General features: G+C 41.5%; 1 protein-coding gene across 1 annotated transcript in view; it reads left to right on the forward strand.

Annotated features, from left to right (window-relative positions):
* The window catches only part of myo15aa (myosin XVAa), a 285,041-nt gene that overhangs the window by 174,095 nt on the left and 92,792 nt on the right, over positions 1–18,154 (forward strand). Inside the window, exons 39-44 of the mRNA XM_059979671.1 lie at positions 150–231; positions 4,698–4,854; positions 7,787–7,880; positions 10,312–10,447; positions 13,372–13,493; positions 14,852–14,911. Of these exons, the coding sequence (XP_059835654.1) occupies positions 150–231; positions 4,698–4,854; positions 7,787–7,880; positions 10,312–10,447; positions 13,372–13,493; positions 14,852–14,911 (651 nt within the window). The remainder of the gene's footprint in view (positions 1–149; positions 232–4,697; positions 4,855–7,786; positions 7,881–10,311; positions 10,448–13,371; positions 13,494–14,851; positions 14,912–18,154) is intronic.

Raw genomic sequence — 18,154 nt, forward strand, 5'->3', positions numbered from 1 at the left:
CAGAGCTAACAGAACAGAGTGGTGTAACACACACAAAGTGCTATAGGGAGGCCACAATAGGATGGTGTGCAATTTTTTTTTATCATTTCTTCCAGGTAAGAATTATGTTGCAGATAGAATATTAAATTATTACCTCCTCTGTGTTACAGACAAATGCTGCCAACAAAGATTTCGTCCAGCCAGTGATCTCCCAACATGCTGCCAAAGGAAAGCCAGCTGTCAACACGCCCGGTAAGTCTCCCTCAGCACAGAAACAAAAGTGCTCACTTTTAAATGGAGATCTTAATTAGGTTAACAGTGGAACAGACCAGCATGGAAATCAGTTGGATTAGATACCTGTATCCGATGTTAACATAATCCATGTTAAGCACAATAGCTGTACCTAAGACAGAAATCTGTATCTTAGAGAGAAGAGTGGCAGTCTTCCACAACAAACGGAAAACTGTAATCTGGATGGATGGAGGAAGCTGTAAAGTTTTAATGAACATGCTGAAAGCTTGAGCTTTACTGGAGCAATGTAAGAAGCTAAAGACAGAGAGGGTCAAGAGGGAGAGGTGGACAGGCAACCAGAAACTCAGATTAGAATATTGAAACTTCTCAGAGGTGTTCTGCAAAAGTCACTCAACCTGTATGTGCTTTTCTCAATGTGGAGACCATATCTTTAAGCAGCAAAAAGCAGTCTAAACCAAATACTGTGCAAATAAATCATACGAGGTTATTGATGAAACAGTAGGAGATAACGGACAACTGTGGTGTCTCCTGTAGCTCCACAGAAGGTTCTACAGGAAGGTGAGGGTGTGTCATTGATGGCAGAGTGCTCAATGAATTCTGTCACAGACATTTCTTTGAAATGACAGAAGAATTGTGGAGGGGGAGATCTTCTTGTTTGATGAATCCTACCAAAGGCTGCTAAATGAACAATAATCCATTGCATCCACCGGAGCTCTGAACATTGACGTCCAGAGCCCCAGCTTAATGTCACATACGTATAACGGGTGCTTCACAACGTTGAGTACTGGCTCTGTGAGAAAGAAACTTCCTATGCCAGCCTAGTGGAGATGAAGCAGTGAGCTGGAGATGGTATGGCAGAGTTTATGCCTTTGTGTTAGGGTATGGTGATGGGCTGAGCGTATAGCCAGGAGTCGGGAAAAACTGAGGCATGATTGAACATGGTGCCTGCTGAAGCTCACTGGGTGAATTCACAAACTGGGATAGGACAAGTGTTGGGGCTGGAGTCCAGTAGAGGCACTGGGGAGGAAATGAATGGGACCATGGTGATGGTGTGTTGTGAGCTGGGAACAAGATAGAGTGCCTGATGGTTGCATGGGTTGGAGCCTGATGGGAGCACCAGGGGAGGGAGGTCTGGGGTGGAACATGAGAACATAAAATAAGATCACTCTCTGGAGTCTACTCCAACACTCATCAACATTATGCCCGATCAACCTCCTCACCACTTTTTGTCCTATCCCTACAAAGCCTTGTTGAACTTTATGCAATATGCATAATCCTTTCAGTATTTACTTTCACCCAACAACTGTCTTCAGAACTCTTCAAGGTAGAAAATTCCAAATATTTACTACTCAAATAAATTTATCCTTATTTTAATTATTTTACCTTATTTTGAGACTGTGCTCCTAGATTTAAACTCATTGGGAAACATCCACCCAGTACCTTTCCTTTAAAGCAGTCTAAAAATTTTGTATGTTTTAATGAGGTCACCATTTATTCTTCTAAACTCCAAAAACAGAGGTCCAGCTTGCTTAATCTCTCATATTACCATTCCATAAAGTAGATTTTAGGTTAAAAAGTAAAAATAGTGCATAATACTTGATATGTAATCTCAGCAAATCCCAATATAATTATGGAAAGGTACCTTGACTGTTGGAGTTCTTTCACTACAGGCCAACGAGATATTTACCTTCCTAAAAGCTGCATTTATGTGTTAGCTTTCATTGATCAGTACATTCACATTTGAACATATACAGGACATTACCCATTCTCTCACAATCTAAAAAAAATTAATCATTTCCATTTCTTCTACAAAGTGGATAACCTCATATTTCTCAACATTGTACTCCTTTGGCATTCCACACCCCACTCATTTAGCTTTTTTATATCCTCTTGATGACAATCAATCCCATTTAACTTAACTTCCTTCGGCCAACTTGTCTTTATACGTTATGAATAACTTGGGTCCAAGCACTGAGCCCTATGACACTCAATAACCTCAGCCTGCCAATCTAAGGTGGGTCTATAAATTGGTACCCTTTGCTTTCTATCTGTAAATAGCACTCAATCTATATACACTAGTGTATTATCTCTAGTTCCATTTATCTTAACATTATCTGTCAAACTTGGACTTTGTCAAAAGCACTCTGAAAAACAGAAATACAAAAAACACTTCAGTTGGTAGCCCTTCCAAACCCTTCCTATACTCTACTCACGTAGCAACAAAGGATCCAGAATGTTACTCAAAAATGATTTTCCTTTCATAAATCCATGTTGACTCGGTCCATTATACATCATTGTTGAATGTCTTGTCAACATATCCATTATTATAGATTCCAATGTTTTTCCAACCACCTATGAAAGTCTAACAGGTCAAGAGTTCTCCATTTGCTCTCTCCATCTATTCTTAACTAGTGTGCTCATATTTTCCTCCAATCTGCAGCTTTTATCCAGAACCTGTATCAATTTGAAAGATAGTAACCAGACCAATTACTGTCTCCGTTAACCATGGGCTGTTGAGACCATAAGATATAGAGTCTTCTCCACATTCCATAATGGTGATATATTATCCCTGTCAAACCTGCGAACTTTGATGCCCTTACTAATCGAGAACCTATCAATTTCCATTTTAAATATACCCAATGACTTGGCCTCCACAGCCATCCGTAGCAACTAATTCCACAAATTCACATTCTCTGGCTAAAGAATTTCCTCCTCATCTCTGTTCTAAATGGACATCCTTATATTCTGAGCCTCTGCCTTCTGGTCGTGGAGTCACCCACTACAGGAAACATCCTGTCCACATCCACTCTGTTTATATCTTTCAATATTCAATAGATTTCAATTAGATTCCCCCCTTGTTCTTTTAAACTTGCAGTGAGTACAAGCACAGAGCCATCAAATGTTCCTCATATATTAACCCTTTCATTCCTGGGAGCATTCTCATGAGCCCCTCTGGACCCTCTCCAATGTCAGCACATCCTTTCTTGGACAAGGTGTGCAATACTGCTCACAATACCCCAAGAGCAGTCATACCAGTGCCTTATAAAGCCTCAGCATTACATCCTTGTTTTTATATTCTATTCCTCTCAAAATGAATGCTAACATTGCATTTGCCTTTCTTACCATCAACTCAACCTGCAAGGTGACATTTAGGGAATCCTGCACAAGGACTCCCAAGTCCCTTTGCACCTCTGATTTCTGAATTTGCTCCCAGTTTAGAAATTAGTCTACGACTGTTTTCCTTCTACCAAAGTGCATAACCATACACATCCCTACTCTATACCCCATCTGCCACTTCTTTGCCCATTCTCCTAATCTGTCCAAGTCCTTCTGCAGTCTCTCTGCTTCCTCAACACGAACTGCCTCTTCTCCTATCTTTGTATTGTCTGCAAGCTTGGCCACAAAAGCCGTCAATTCTGTCATCCAAACCATTGACATATAACGTGAAAAGAAGCAGTCCCAACACTGACCCCTGCAAACACCACTAGTCACCAGCAGTGAACCAGAACTCCTGGGACATAATAATCAGTGGAATTGTGATCTCATGAAAAGAGCTGGGATGGTTAACTAGACACCTGCCAATCATGGTGACAGTGATCTTGTTAGGCAGTTTAGTTGAAGTATCTCTGCTTTGTATCAAAAAATAGTTTCCTTAGAGCCAACAGTTAACAGCAAGGAACCTAGGGTCTTTGCTTGCAGCTTTCATGCATTGCATTAACAGCAAATACAAGAATCTCCTTGAGTGATGTCTGCCCACTGACCCTCAAGTGCCTGGCCTTTCTGACCTCAGCAACTCAGACTGTCTGACCACTTTTAGTCTGAGGAAACCCCAGGACAGGATCAAGCAGAAGAGAACCTGAAATAGTTGTGTTCCCCTCCAATTACTGCTTCATCCACAGGTGTTGTTGCTTGGACAACCTAACAGGATTGTGGAGTAGAAATTCAACTCCAGCTAATATAAGAATGTAGCACTACATGTACTCTTTTTCTGGAGTGTGGTTCATTAAAATTAAAATCAGTGGAAATGAATTTCAGAAGTGGAGCAGACGGGCTGTCCAATAAGCATTTTTATAATCAACCAAGGTTAAATTCCTACACCAGAGTTTTACTGAACGTGAGAGTCTAAAATGGAAAATACTATATGTCTTAGAATCTGGTTTGTTTCTTTCTCAAAGCAGTTCCCTTTATGTGTTGTGCACCATTCACTCTCCTTGATGAGCTAAAATTATTTTCAAGCCCTGGCCTTTATAAAAGACCATTAGAGAAAGCAAACAAAATGGAGCCAATAAAATCTCTTCATTAGTAGTTCACTTATGTGAGTGAATTCATAAAATTCAGAATTATAAACATAAGATCATAATACTACAATTTAGTGCTTTGTTAAGCTACACTGTTCTTGTTATTGAAACCATTGTACTGGGAATACCACACACATTCATTGTATTTATTCTTTCTCTGCAATTCAGGAGCTTCCCAAATACCAAAACTCAACATTGCAATGCAGGACCCTGTTCGTCACACGACACTGAACTCCGAGCACTTTCCAGAGCCAACACACAACATTAAGGACATCATAAAGCAATATGAGCTTCCAGCAACTCACAAGCAATCTGGGCTAATCAGGTAAAGCTGAATAAAAATATTTTCTAAGCATGGACCTCATATGGTATTATTCATTGGTGGTGTCTGCTAATTAACAATGGCAAATGCTGCTTACACCCCTCCAAGTGCAGGGCTATTAAAGCACAAAAAAATCTGTTGTTACCCGTGTCACACAGTACAAGGATGTGGGTTTGCACTATCATTAAGAATTCTAACAAAGAACAAGTGTTTACGCAAGTGTTACATTGACAGAGCTTCCTCCAAAGAGGAAGAAAGATCCTAAGGGGAGTAAGGGGTGGCCGTGGCTGATGAGGGAAGTAAAGGGCAGTATAAAAATAAAAGAGAAGAAGTATAATATAGCAAAGATGAGCGGGAAACCGGAGAACTGGGAAGCTTTTAAAGAGCAACAGAAGATAACAAAAAAGGCAATACGCCAAGAAAAAATGAGGTACGAAGGTAAACTAGCTAAGAATATAAAGGAGGATAGTAAAAGCTTCTTTAGGTATGTGAATAGCAAAAAAATAGTTAAGACCAAAATTGGGCCATTGAAGACAGAAACGGGTGGATTTATTATGGGGAACAAGGAAATGGCAGATGAGTTGAACAGGTACTTTGGATCTGTCTTCACTAGGGAAGACACAAACAATCTCCCAGATGTAATAGTGGCCAAAGGAACTAGGGTAAAGGATGAACTGAAGGAAATTTATATTAGGCAAGAAACAGTGTTGGATAGACTGTTGAGTCTGAAGGCTGATAAGTCCCCGGGACCTGATGGTCTGCATCCCAGGGTACTTAAAGAGGTAGCTCTAGAAATCGTGGACACATTGGTAATCATTTTCCAATGTTCTATAGATTCAGGAACAGTTCCTGCTGATTGGAGGGTGGCTAATGTTGTCCCACTTTTCAAGAAAGGAGGGAGAAAAAAACAGGGAATTATAGAGGGGTTAGCCTATCGTCAGTGGTGGGAAAGATGCTGGAGTCAATTATAAAAGAGGAAATTACGACACATTTGGATAGCAGTAGAAGGATCAGTCCGAGTCAGCATGGATTTATGAAGGGAAAATCATGTTTGACTGATCTTCTGGAGATTTTTGAGGATGTGACTTTGAAAATGGACAAGGGAGAACCAGTGGATGTAGTGTACCTGGACTTCCAGAAAGCTTTTGATAAAGTCCCACATAGGAGATCAGTGGGCAAAATTAGGGCACATGGTATTGGGGGCAGAGTACTGACATGGATTGAAAATTGGCTGGCTGACAGGAAACAAAGAGTAGTGATTAACGGGTCCCTTTCGGAATGGCAGGCTGTGACCAGTGGGGTACCGCAAGGTTCGGTGCTGGGACCGCAGCTGTTTACAATATACATTAATGATTTAGATGAAGGGATTAAAAGTAACATTAGCAAATTTGCTGATGACACAAAGCTAGGTGGCAGTGTGAAATGTCAGGAGGATGTTATGAGAATGCAGGGTGACTTGGACAGGTTGGGTGAGTGGGCAAATGTATGGCAGATGCAGTTTAATGTGGGTAAATGTGAGGTTATCCACTTTGGTGGCAAGAACAGGAAGGCAGATCACTATCTAAATGGAGTCAAGTTAGGAAAAGTGGAAGTACAACAAGATCTAGGTGTTCTTGTACATCAGTCAATGAAAGCATGCATTCAGGTACAGCAGGCAGTGAAGAAAGCTAATGGCATGCTGGCTTTTATAACAAGAGGAATTGAGTATAGCAGTAAAGAGGTCCTTCTGCAGCTGTACAGGGCCCTGGTGAGACCCCACCTGGAGTATTGTGTGCAGTTTTGGTCTCCAAATTTGAGGAAGGACATTCTTGCTATTGAGGAAGTGCAGCGTAGGTTCACAAGGTTAATTCCTGGAATGGCAGGACTGTCATATGTTGAAAGATTGGAGCGACTGGGCTTGTATACACTGGAATTTAGAAGGATGAGAGGGGATCTGATTGAAACATACAAGATTATTAAGGGATTGGAAACGCTGCAGGCAGGAAGCATGTTCCTGCTGATGGGTGAGTCCAGAACTAGAGGCCACAGTTTAAGAATAAGGGGTAGGCCATTTAGAACAGAGATGCAGAAAAACTTTTTCACTCAGAGAGTGGTGGATATGTGGAATGCTCTGCCCCGGAAGGCAGTGGAGGCCAAGTCTCTGGATGCATTCAAGAGAGCGTTAGATACTCTTATAGATAGCGGGGTCAAGGGATATGGGGAGAGAGCAGGAATGGGGTACTGATTGTGTATGATCAGCCATGATCACAGTGAATGGCGGTGCTGGCTAGAAGGGCCGAATGGCCTACTCCTGCACCTACTGTCTATTGTCAATTGTCTATTGTAAGGCAAAGAGTGTTTGGAAGGACATTTCAGCCACTGGACAGTAAAAGATACATAAACAGTTACATCACAGAAACAGGCCCTCAGTCTACCGGTTCCAAGATGACTATCACCCACCCTTTTACACTAATCTTACCATTTTTTGTTCTCACCGGATTCACCCCCCACACTCCAGGCTCTACTGCTCACCTGTATGTTAGGGTCAATGTACAGAGGCCAACTAACCTTAACTAGCACGTCTTTGCAATGTGGCAGGAAACTAGAGCACCCAGGGTAAACCCATATGATCACAGGGTCAACATGCAAACTCCACGCAGAAAGCACTGGAGGTCTGGATCATACCTAATCATTGGAGCTATGAGATTGGAGCTCTACTAACTGTCTCACTGTGCCACCCTTCAGGTAGAAGACAAAGCAAATATGGTTTTATTTATTAGGATTTGACACAATGGGATAAATTGGTTGTGGATTAATCCATTGAAATACTGTACCACAAAATTGTCTATGGGCCAAAATGGATCTGTGGCTTTGTAAAAAGAGACATTAAACATGTCTATAGATCATGAGCTTCACGCTTCAATAAGGTTGAATATTTGTGTTTCCCTCTTGTCAGAAAGGAACGTGGTATGATATTCACCAGGAAAACAGACCCACATGAAGAGGCCATGTCGATCCTGAAAAGACAGAAAACTCTATATACATCTCCGGTAAAGCAACTTCCCATACCTCTTTCCATGCCTTTTTTTTTTACATTGCTGATGACTTTTAAAATTTAAACTAGGAGACAAATGTCTTGGAAATCAATGTTTTACAGATAAAACTAGAATAAAATGAGGGTGTAAATGAGTGAAATGTTTTGTGCTGTGTGCTTAGTAATTCCATGAGATTGCTAGTTGTTCACTGAGCATGAAGGCATGAGCATTTATTATAAGCAATTGACAAGGGTACCAGGAACGGACAGGAAGCATGAGCTAAGGCATTGAACTTCATCATCAATCTCAATACCTTGCAGCCTATGTTATTTAGAAGGTTGTGATACTAGATGTGAAGATTATTATTATTTTACAACAAAAATTAGTTTTAAACCTTCAGGCTCTGATACTTGTGATTTTTCACTAATTGTTGTTGCAAGAAACTGCAGTTGATTGGAAATCTCCAATACCAAAAGAAAATAGGTTAAAATTATTGTCTTTCTAAAACTGCTTTACAGCAGGAAATGCAGAGGCGGCTTGACCCAAAAGCAGGGCAGTGGAGACAATTTAGCAGTAAACAATGTTTTACTAATAAACTGAAAAACAGCAAACCACGAGTATCACTAAACAAGAGAGAAGAGATACGAAATGCAACAGGTAACAAGGCGACTGAAAGCTAGGAGTAACTGGCAGAGTTTGGCTGGTTCGATGGGTGAACAAGGACTGTAGATGAGAGCAGGGTTTAAATAGGCTGCAGGTGATGAGTTGGAAATGAGTGGCAGGTGACTCCTGTTAGCCGGGTGGAAACTGGGAGGTGCCTGTCTGCACAGGCTTGACATTTTATTTTCCTGTTTGTCAGTTCATATGCATCCAAGACACTGGAAAATGGGGAGACCTTTCTGAAAAAAACCTACAGTGTGAGACCTGGGAGTTAGGTTGTATATGTAATACCTTAGCCCATCTTCAACATGTCTCCTCACACCGCTGCAGTATACCAAGCCAAAGCTGGCCAGGATGTCAGTAAGGGGCAGACAGTCCTGGACTTTGGCTTTCCTTGGCAGTTTGATGGATGTACTTTCTGTTAATCAATTTCCGGATGCACACTTATTACCAACAGATTCCTCAATCTGGGAAATGTGAGCAATACAGTCTTACCTCAAAGATGAGCAAAAGACAAAATTCCAAACCTGAAGTGATAGTGGCCACTCTTTGTGTCGATACAGTGTTTTAATGAAGTGTGGCACCAAGTAGCATGAGTAAAATTGAGATCAATGGAAACATAGAAAATAGAATATCAGCACAGGATTAGGCACTTTGACCCATGATGTGAGGCACCCACGAAGAGGAAAACTCCACTGCCTGGAATCATGCATGGCACAAGGATCTGCTTGTTAGAGACCAATCCTTCAGTCCCAGTGCATCACTGAAGGAGTACAATTGACCATTTCTGTTTTCATTTTATCAGACAATGCAGCAATCTGTGTATGTATGTATGAAGTATGACAGGGACAACATTCAGGCAAGACAACTTGCACCACATAATCACAGGACAACTAAGCAAAGCTCCTTGATTCTTAGTGGAATCTCCGTCATTAACAATATCAGGTCACTATTAAACAGATATTTATCAGAACCAGCTACATAAGTTTGGTAACTGAGAGATTTCATAGATTGTGCATCCTGAAATGAGTGATTCGGTAAAGCCTTTTCACTTCCTGGCAAAAACAGAATACTTACCAATTCCATCAAAGACTGCAACTATAATCACATTCAAGAAACCAGACACAATTCAAGACAGCTGACTTTAAAATGTTCATTGCCAATCCACAAGTGTGCACCATCTACAAAATGCATTATCACAACTAGCTCAAGTTTCTACAGCGATACCTCGCAAACCCATAACTTCTAGCACTTCGAAGGACAAGGGCATCATCCACAGGGGCACACCACCAACCACAAGTTACCAGGCACTTTGCACACTATCCTGATCTGGAAATACAATGCTGCTGTTTCTTCATTTCTTCATTTCCACAGCACAAGCAGAAGCATCAGGCCAGCTTACCAGGCTCATCTCAAAGGCAGTTACAAATGTTCAATTACCTGTTCAGTGATGTCCACGTTCCAAAAATTCATGCAAAATCTATGGTAGCCAGAGCCTAGCTGCTAATCCATAAGCCTCTCTTAGCTCCCTCCCCAGTCACCCCTTATTTGCTCCAATCACCACTTCATTCACTCAGTTCATAACACACCCGGATCCAGCACGCCACTCTGCTTCTCCTCTCTCCTCAGTATCAAAGCAAGTTGAGGACGTGTCACACAGAGAGCAGGATTACGGGGAGAGCACTGTCAGTGTGATAGTCCCTTCAAAGTAAGAGATTATTTTGGCGTAGAGAAAAAAATGAAGTGAATAGAGTTCTTTCTCATTCTTTGTACTTTATCAAAACAGAAACCACAACCGGCTCGATTAAACGAAAGGAGTTCCAGTGAAGCTGTTGCCATGGTGAGGCCAGTTAGTTCAGCAATGAAAGCCAGTGCCCGCCCTATGCCAGTTGTCTCTGCCAGACATCCTATGTTCTCCGGAGGTCAGTAATAGACCGCAACTCTACTTAATTTGCAATGCACTGCTTCTGATAAAATGAATCTGCTTCTCAATTGCCCACAGCTTATTGATTATTCATCTGATACTAATGTTGTGCAATATGCTCTGAAACCTTACATTTCTGCTGAGAATTTTAGTACTCAATCTGTGAGATAATATACTACCAAATGCTCATTTATCCAGTTTGCAGTCAAATCGTTATCTTCCTTCTTGGAAGATGTGAAGTACAACACGGATTGTACCTGGAATTAAGCATTTTTGAATGTTTAATAAACATCATGTAGTTGTACTAGATTCTCTATAAATAAAAGCTTTGCATGCAAGAAGTATGTTATATTCTAAGATGCAGTTTATTCATTCTAAATGTTAAATTATTTACATATACATATAATTACTGTAGATGTTTACCTTGTAGTGTTCCCTGAATTAAATTATGAGAACTGATTTCATAATCTGATCTTCTACTTTCTTGCAAATAGAAGATTAAGGGGTGACTGGACTGAAACATTTAAGGTTTTTGTAGAAATTGATAGAATTTACTTCATTGGTTGAAAAAAATGCTATAGAATGAAGTGCGTGACCTTAAAATTAGACCTGGGCTTCTCAGGGTGGGTGACAAGAAGCAAATCTTCACTCAGTGGATAATCCATTCTTAAAAGCTGATGATGCTGAGATCAAGCTTTATAGATACTGTTGGGTAATGGTTTTAAAGGTTAAAGAAACATGGTGGGTAAAAATAATTCTCTGTTTCAGCCAAAGTCTAACTGAATAGCGGAACAGCTCAGGAGGCAAAGTAGGTTTCTGTTCTTCCTTTTACCAATTTACAACCGACACCAGTCCTCCAGTTCTGATCACATCCCTCCCATGGCTTGTGACCCAAAAAGCACATCACAGCTGGAAGCTGTTGATAAGACTAGACAATCAAGAGCAAGAGGCTGAATTAAAAAATAGTGAGATAGAGTAGAAATGGAAAGTAAGAACTTGAATAGGAGATTGTAGAACTTAACACACACAGAGCAAATTCCACACTTGTACTCAAATACCCCTTCCATTGACTGACTCAATTCTCAGAAGACGTTGACAAAAGCTGTCTCTTATTCAAACCCAAGTTGAGAGCCAGTGAGCTAATGTTCAGATCTAATCAATCAGAGAATTTGTATTGGGAAAATTACATAAAACTTTTTTTAAAATAGACAGTCTATTGGTCAGCCAATGATTTGTAGGCAAGGCTGGGTTCATGATTAAACTCACATCAACTAATCCATTGTTCTGCAAAGAAGATTCATTTAGTCATTGAACAGAGTCTGTTTAAACAGGATAATCCCAGTCACTCAAGCCAAATGTTGATACTGGAATTACCTGAGATTGAATTGAAGTACTTAGTACTTATGTACAGTAAGTGTCCTTCATTCCCTGGATTTCTGAAAAAACTACGGTGCTTACAATAGGACATGTTCCAACAGTATATTCCATAGGTTAATGAATTTCTGTCACTTACGACAGAATCTATAACAAATTCTTCCAAAGTAAGCAGGATAATTTCTGCAGGACAAATGCAGTGAGTAGAGAAGAATGAATTATATGTGTAAAATCAATATTGTCACTTACAATAATCTAATTGTCAATATCAATTAAGAGGGAAATCACCTAATCATCTCCACTATGGCTGTGTGTAACATTCCCACTCTAACCAACCAGCTAATAAAACTGAGTTCTCTGGGCTCAATCCCAGAGCACAAAGGATATCCCAACAATATAGAAAGAAAAATGATATTGTTTTTGAAAGTTTAAAAGAACATAAGATGTTATTTTGGGTATACTCACAATATTAATAAACATGGACTAGTTTTTTTCCAAAATCAGAATTGAAAAAAATTTGTAAATAATTAAAGGGGAAATGTCATCCTTGGACAGTTTCATAATTTGCCACAGTGTTTTCCTCAGTGCGTGCTCAGTAACCATATCAGGACAGGTGGCTGCTCCATATTGCTGATGGAACCACAACTGCAGACCTCCATTAAAGCTGAATATCTAGTCCTTGTTTTAAAATGTTATAGGCTATAACTGCGGCAATAACTACATTGTCACAGTTGCTCAGATTGTGTTTATGAAGCACTTTTGGAAGTTTTCATTGGATCTAGAAATGAAAGCATTGTGCTGTAGTAAACACAGCCATCAATATGTCAATAGTCAATAGTTCTATGCTAGTTTAAACAAGCTTGTTTGAAGGGCTATAGTCAATAGTTCTATGCTAGTTTAAACAAGCTTGTTTGAAGGGCTATCAATAAAAAGTTATTCTGTCCTCAAGACCATCCCTTTATTTCAGTACTCTACTAGTTTGTCAAAACTGAGAGTATTAGATGTTATCCTTAGAGATCCTCAGGATCAAGAATGACTTGTTACCATTTCAGTTTTGTGGGGTCTGGGCTCACAGACAAGGCCAGTTTGGAAGCTACAGACATCCCCCCCCCCCCACCCCCATGAAGGAGGAGCTAACTGATGGATTGGGCCGATTTATAGCAGCTCTAATGACACAATGATTACTCTTGAGCGTTGGGAAGGAGGTTGATGGGAGAGCATGTCAAGGGCAAAATAAATCAATGCTAAAACGTCTACCCTCATCTGGCTGTTTCAGTGGTTTATAATAAAACACACGAGGATATTGTAAGGCAGGCTTTTCATACAGAATTTGACAGCTAAGTATGTTAGTAGAAAGCTGCTACGCTGGATATCCAAGACTCAGTTGGCCTATTTAAAGAGAGCAAGTCTTACCATTGTGCAGTAGTGCTGTGCATTAATGTTGGTCACCAACCTACATATCAGAAAGTTATATAATGTGTGTGAGCTGCTTCTTGAAATAAACTCTGCAACATGAAGAAATGAGAATAAGATATTTATTCCTTACAGCCTCAATTTCCAGAGAACTGACTGGAAATGATGAGAGAATCCAGACCCAACTACATGGGCAGCCTTGTGAAGCCTGCTACACCTACAGCAATGTTCCCTGGAATATCTATGCTCGTAAAGAGGTATGAGGACCTAGGGGTTGTGAATATTGAAGACTAGAAGTAACTTTATGCATCACCTGAGCTCTACTCATTCAAACTCCATAAAGATCTTCAAATGTCATTTTCATTAAACAGAGTTGTCAAGTTTCTTTGCACAATACACACTTGGTCATTTTCAGTATTGCATAACCTGATTTATTGCTATTTAGCTATAAACCACAAAGCAAGAAGCAAACTCTCAACAGGAGGTATGGAAGCCTTAGGTCCCTCACTATCAGGTTCAGGAACAGTTGTCGCCCTACAATCATCAGGCTTCTGAACAAACGTGGATAACTTCACCAATCACTACTCTGAACTAATTCTACGACCTACAGATTCACTTTCTCAGACTCTTTACAAAGCACATGATCACTATTATTTTTATTTGCGCAGTTTGTCTTCATTGCATATCGATTGTTCATCAGTCTTTGTATATTTTTTCATAACATTCATTTTTTCCCTTCAAGTAAATGAATCTCAAGTTAGTATATGGTAACATATACATACTTTTATAATAAATTTGCTTAGGATTTTGAAATTTGAACATTGCTGTCTAAAGGACAGATGGTACAAATGAAAGGTAAGGGATGGGAGAGTGATCCCAGAAGGTCAGAGAGATCTGGGCATGCTTCTGAAGAATAGTGTCTGCAGAAAGCATATTCTTTGTGCAAATGGGCGTTAGGGACCAATAAGGATCCAGGCTATAAGTAACTGGTCTTCACTACTTGGGAATGGAGTGACCTTCCTAATGCAATAAAGAACAGCAAGCTATGAGAGGTGACAGAAATCAGCAGCAGCCTCAGGTTTACAAAGCTATAAGTGAGTGTAACCTTGGCTTTCCACAGAAAAAAATAGGCTGCCAAATTACAGGAGTCGAGGAACCCAGTGGACTAAAAGAAGGAAAATTGGCCCTTTAAGTAACATAGCTCTGAGATAATAGTCTGATCTACGAGAAGATTTTCCTGGAGAATGTGATCAGGGATGCGGTCACCTACACTGAGCATGCCAAGTGCTAGAGGGTCACTTCCATGGATGGGGTGTCCACTCTGAAAAGCAAGGACCACACTGCTGGTAAAAGCTGGTTGTTCTGTGAGTAGTAATAGCTCATTTCTCAGACCGTTGATGTTGAGCATGAATACTGATGGAGTATGATGGAGGTGAATACTGTATGTTACAAAATTGTTGATGTAATTTGGGATCTTTTATTCAAAAAAGGTTACTGTAATGAATGAAAATCCCACAAAACAGTCAAGAGAATTTCCAATTAGACACTCAGATGTGGGTTTAATATTTCCGTGATGTAGCTCCTAACTCATTTTCTCTCTCTTTTCTTATTCTAGGTGTTTTATCCAAATGACAATTTCCACAGTCCTGTAGTACTGGATCTAATTTTCCGACAGGTAGGCGAGTGAGTGCATTCACAGTTCCCTGAACAAAATAGACATTGAACTTGGGCCAATTTTTCAGAATGACTATCTCTGATATCTCCATCCCTAAGTCTGGTGAACTAAAGGGGAGTTGGACAGGGGAAGGTATTTTTTGGTGGTATTTGATATTTCCTGGCTCCCTGAGTCTGCCTGTCCTCATTTTCCTCTCTCCTTCCAGTGAATGTGAGCTTTCTCAAGTTTTAAGATTCAAGATCCAAAATCATTTAATGTCATTTCCTGTGAACAAGTTTAAACGAGAACAAAATAATTGTTACTCCGGATCTGATGCAGCACAAAAAAAATATACAAAAGATAAAGAACTCAATAATAATTTAAAAAATGTAATAAATATAAATACCTACATGGATTCATTGTATGTCCATGCTAGTCTGTACATAAGGTGAGTGACAGGAAATGATACAGTAGTTGTGGAGTTAGTGGCTGAAGGTGTTGATCAGCCTTACTGCTTGGGTAAGGTAACTTATTTTGAGTCTGGTAGTCCTAGTGTGGATGCTAGGTAGCCTCCTCCCTGATAGGAGTGGGACAAACAGTCCATGAGCAGGGTGGGTGGGATTCTTCCAGGTGGGCCCTTTTCCAGTACCCTTCTGTGGATGTGTCCTTGGTGGTGGGTAGACTGGTGCTGATGATGCGCTGGGCAGTTTTGACTACCCATTGTACAGCTTTGCTGTCCGCCGCAGTGTGGTCTCCGTACCGCGCAGTGATGCAGCTTGTCGGGATGCTCTCCACTGCGCATCGGTAGAATATCGTGAGTATGGGTGTGTACAGTCCAGCTCCCTTCAGCCTCCTCAGAAAGTAGATTTGTTGATGAGCTTTCTTGTAGGATGTGCTCTGGGACCAGGAGAGGTTGATGTGCACTCCCAGGAGTTTATAACTGCTTGCAGTTTCCACTGCTGGGTCGTCAATGCAAAGAGGCGGGTGAGTGGCTCGAGTTCTCCTGAAGTCTCCTGCAGTGAAAATCCAGGAGAGCCTGAAATTAGAGTACGGGGAGGAGTAAAGATTGTTGGTTATCTGACCAAGAATGTTCACCCCAAAACAATGCTGGTCAAAAAATTTGTGTTCAGTCATCTGACATTCTGTCTCACAGGAAGGTTTCATTCTAATTATCTAATTTTATGTGTGAGTACCAGTCAGAAATCGATGTTCCTTCTTTTAAACATTTGGGATATCATAATCAGAATCAGGTTTACTGCCACGGACATTTGTTGTTTAGTGGCAGTATTACTATAAATTACAACGAATAATCAAATAGAGGAATAACAAGGGAGTGTTCATGGGTTCATGACCATTCAGAAATCTAATAGCAAAGGGGAGAAGCTGTTAATAAAATGCTGACTGTGGATCTCCAGGCTCTTGTAATCCTCCCCAGTGGTAGGAATGAGAAGGGGGCATGTCCCAAATGGCAGGAGTCCTTCATAATGTTTGTCACTTTCCTGGAGGCACAGCCTTGAAGATGTCTTCGATGATGGGGAGGGTTGTGCCCAGTCTAGATCTGCCTGAGTCTACAACCGCCTGCAGCCTCTGTTGATCCCGAATCTTCGATACCAGGCAGTACATCTAGAGAAATTTGCAGGAGTTTTTGGTGTCATACCAAATCTCCAAAAAATTCCTCATGAAGTACAGCTACTGACATGCCTTCTTTGTTATTTCATCGATGTGTTGGCCCAGGATAGATTCTCTTGAGACATTGATGCTTGGGAACTTGAAACTGCTCGCCCTGTCCACTGTCAAACCCCCAGTGAGGACTCCCAACTTCCCCTTCCTGACATCCACAATCACGTCCTTCATCTTGCTGACAATGAGTGCAAGTTGTGATGTCACTCAACCAGCCGACCTATCTCACTCCTTGTCGCCATCGGAGATTTTGCCAACAACAGTGGTGTCATCAGTGAACTTATCGATGATGTTCGAGCAGTGTCTAGCCATACAGCCAATGTTGAGAGAGTAGAGCAGCGGGCTAAACAAGCATCCTTGAGGCATGCCTGTGTTGATTGCCAGTGAGGAGAAGATTTTACTACGTACCTATCCACACTGTGCTCTCTCAATGAGGAAGCCAAGAATCTAGCTGCAGATGGTGGTACGGAAGCCCAGGATTTGAAGTTTATAATTATTTCTGAGCAAACATGGTGTTAAAATGCTGAGCAGTAATTGACAAACAGCAGCCTGATGCATGTATTTCAGGTGTCCAGGAGCTCCAAAGCCGAAAGAGAGCCATTGAGATTGCATCTGCTCTTGTCCTGTTATAACGGTAGGCAAATAGCTACGGGCCCAAGTCCTTGCTCAGCGAGGAGCTAATGATTGCCATCAGCAACCTCTCAAAGCATTTCATCACAGTAAATTAGAGTGCTGCCAGGCAACAATCATTGAGGCAACACGTACAAACAAGCTGGATGAACTCAGCAGGTCATGCAGCATCCATTGAAATGAGCAGTCAACGTTTTGGTCCGAGACCCTTCATCAGGACTGAAAAAGGAGGGGGCAGGGGCCCCATAAAGAAGGTGGGGGGAGGGTGGAAAACCAATCAGAGGAAAGATCAAGGGGTGGGGGAGGGGATAGGCCGGAGAAGGCAGAATCATGAGAAAGGTGATCGGCAGCTAGAAGAGGAGGCAGAGTGAAACTGGGATGGTGGAAGGGAGAGGGAGGGAATTACCGGAAGTTGGAGAATTCGATGTTCATACCAAGGGGCTGGAGACTACCCAGACGGTATATGAGGTGTTGCTCCTCCAACCTGAGTTTGGCCTCATCATGGCAGTAGAGGAGGCCATGTATGGACATATCCGAATGGGAACGTGAAGCAGAGTTGAAGTGGGTGGCAAACGGGAGATCCTGTCTGTAGTGGCAGACGGAGTGTAGGTGCTCAACGAAGCAGTCCCCCAATCTGCGTCGGGTCTTACCGATGTAGAGGACGCACCAGGAACACCAGATGCAATAGATTACCCCAACAGACTCACAAGTGAAGTGTTACCTCACCTGGAAGCCCTGAATGGTGGTAAGAGACTTCTCAGACCTTCGGCAGTTGGAAGACCCATCTGCCTCTGACTCTAACCCCCACTGGAACCACGGCCTCCCGGACACGGGCATCAGCCCTCAGCGCGCCATGGACTCACTCGCTTCCGACTCGGACCTCAGTTCTGGCACCCTGCATGCCACAGGCTCCGACACCCCCAGCTCTAGATCCAGCTCGGACCAAGATCCTAA

Source organism: Hypanus sabinus, chromosome 9 (assembly GCF_030144855.1).
Source record: "Hypanus sabinus isolate sHypSab1 chromosome 9, sHypSab1.hap1, whole genome shotgun sequence".
NCBI classification, from domain to species: domain Eukaryota; kingdom Metazoa; phylum Chordata; class Chondrichthyes; order Myliobatiformes; family Dasyatidae; genus Hypanus; species Hypanus sabinus.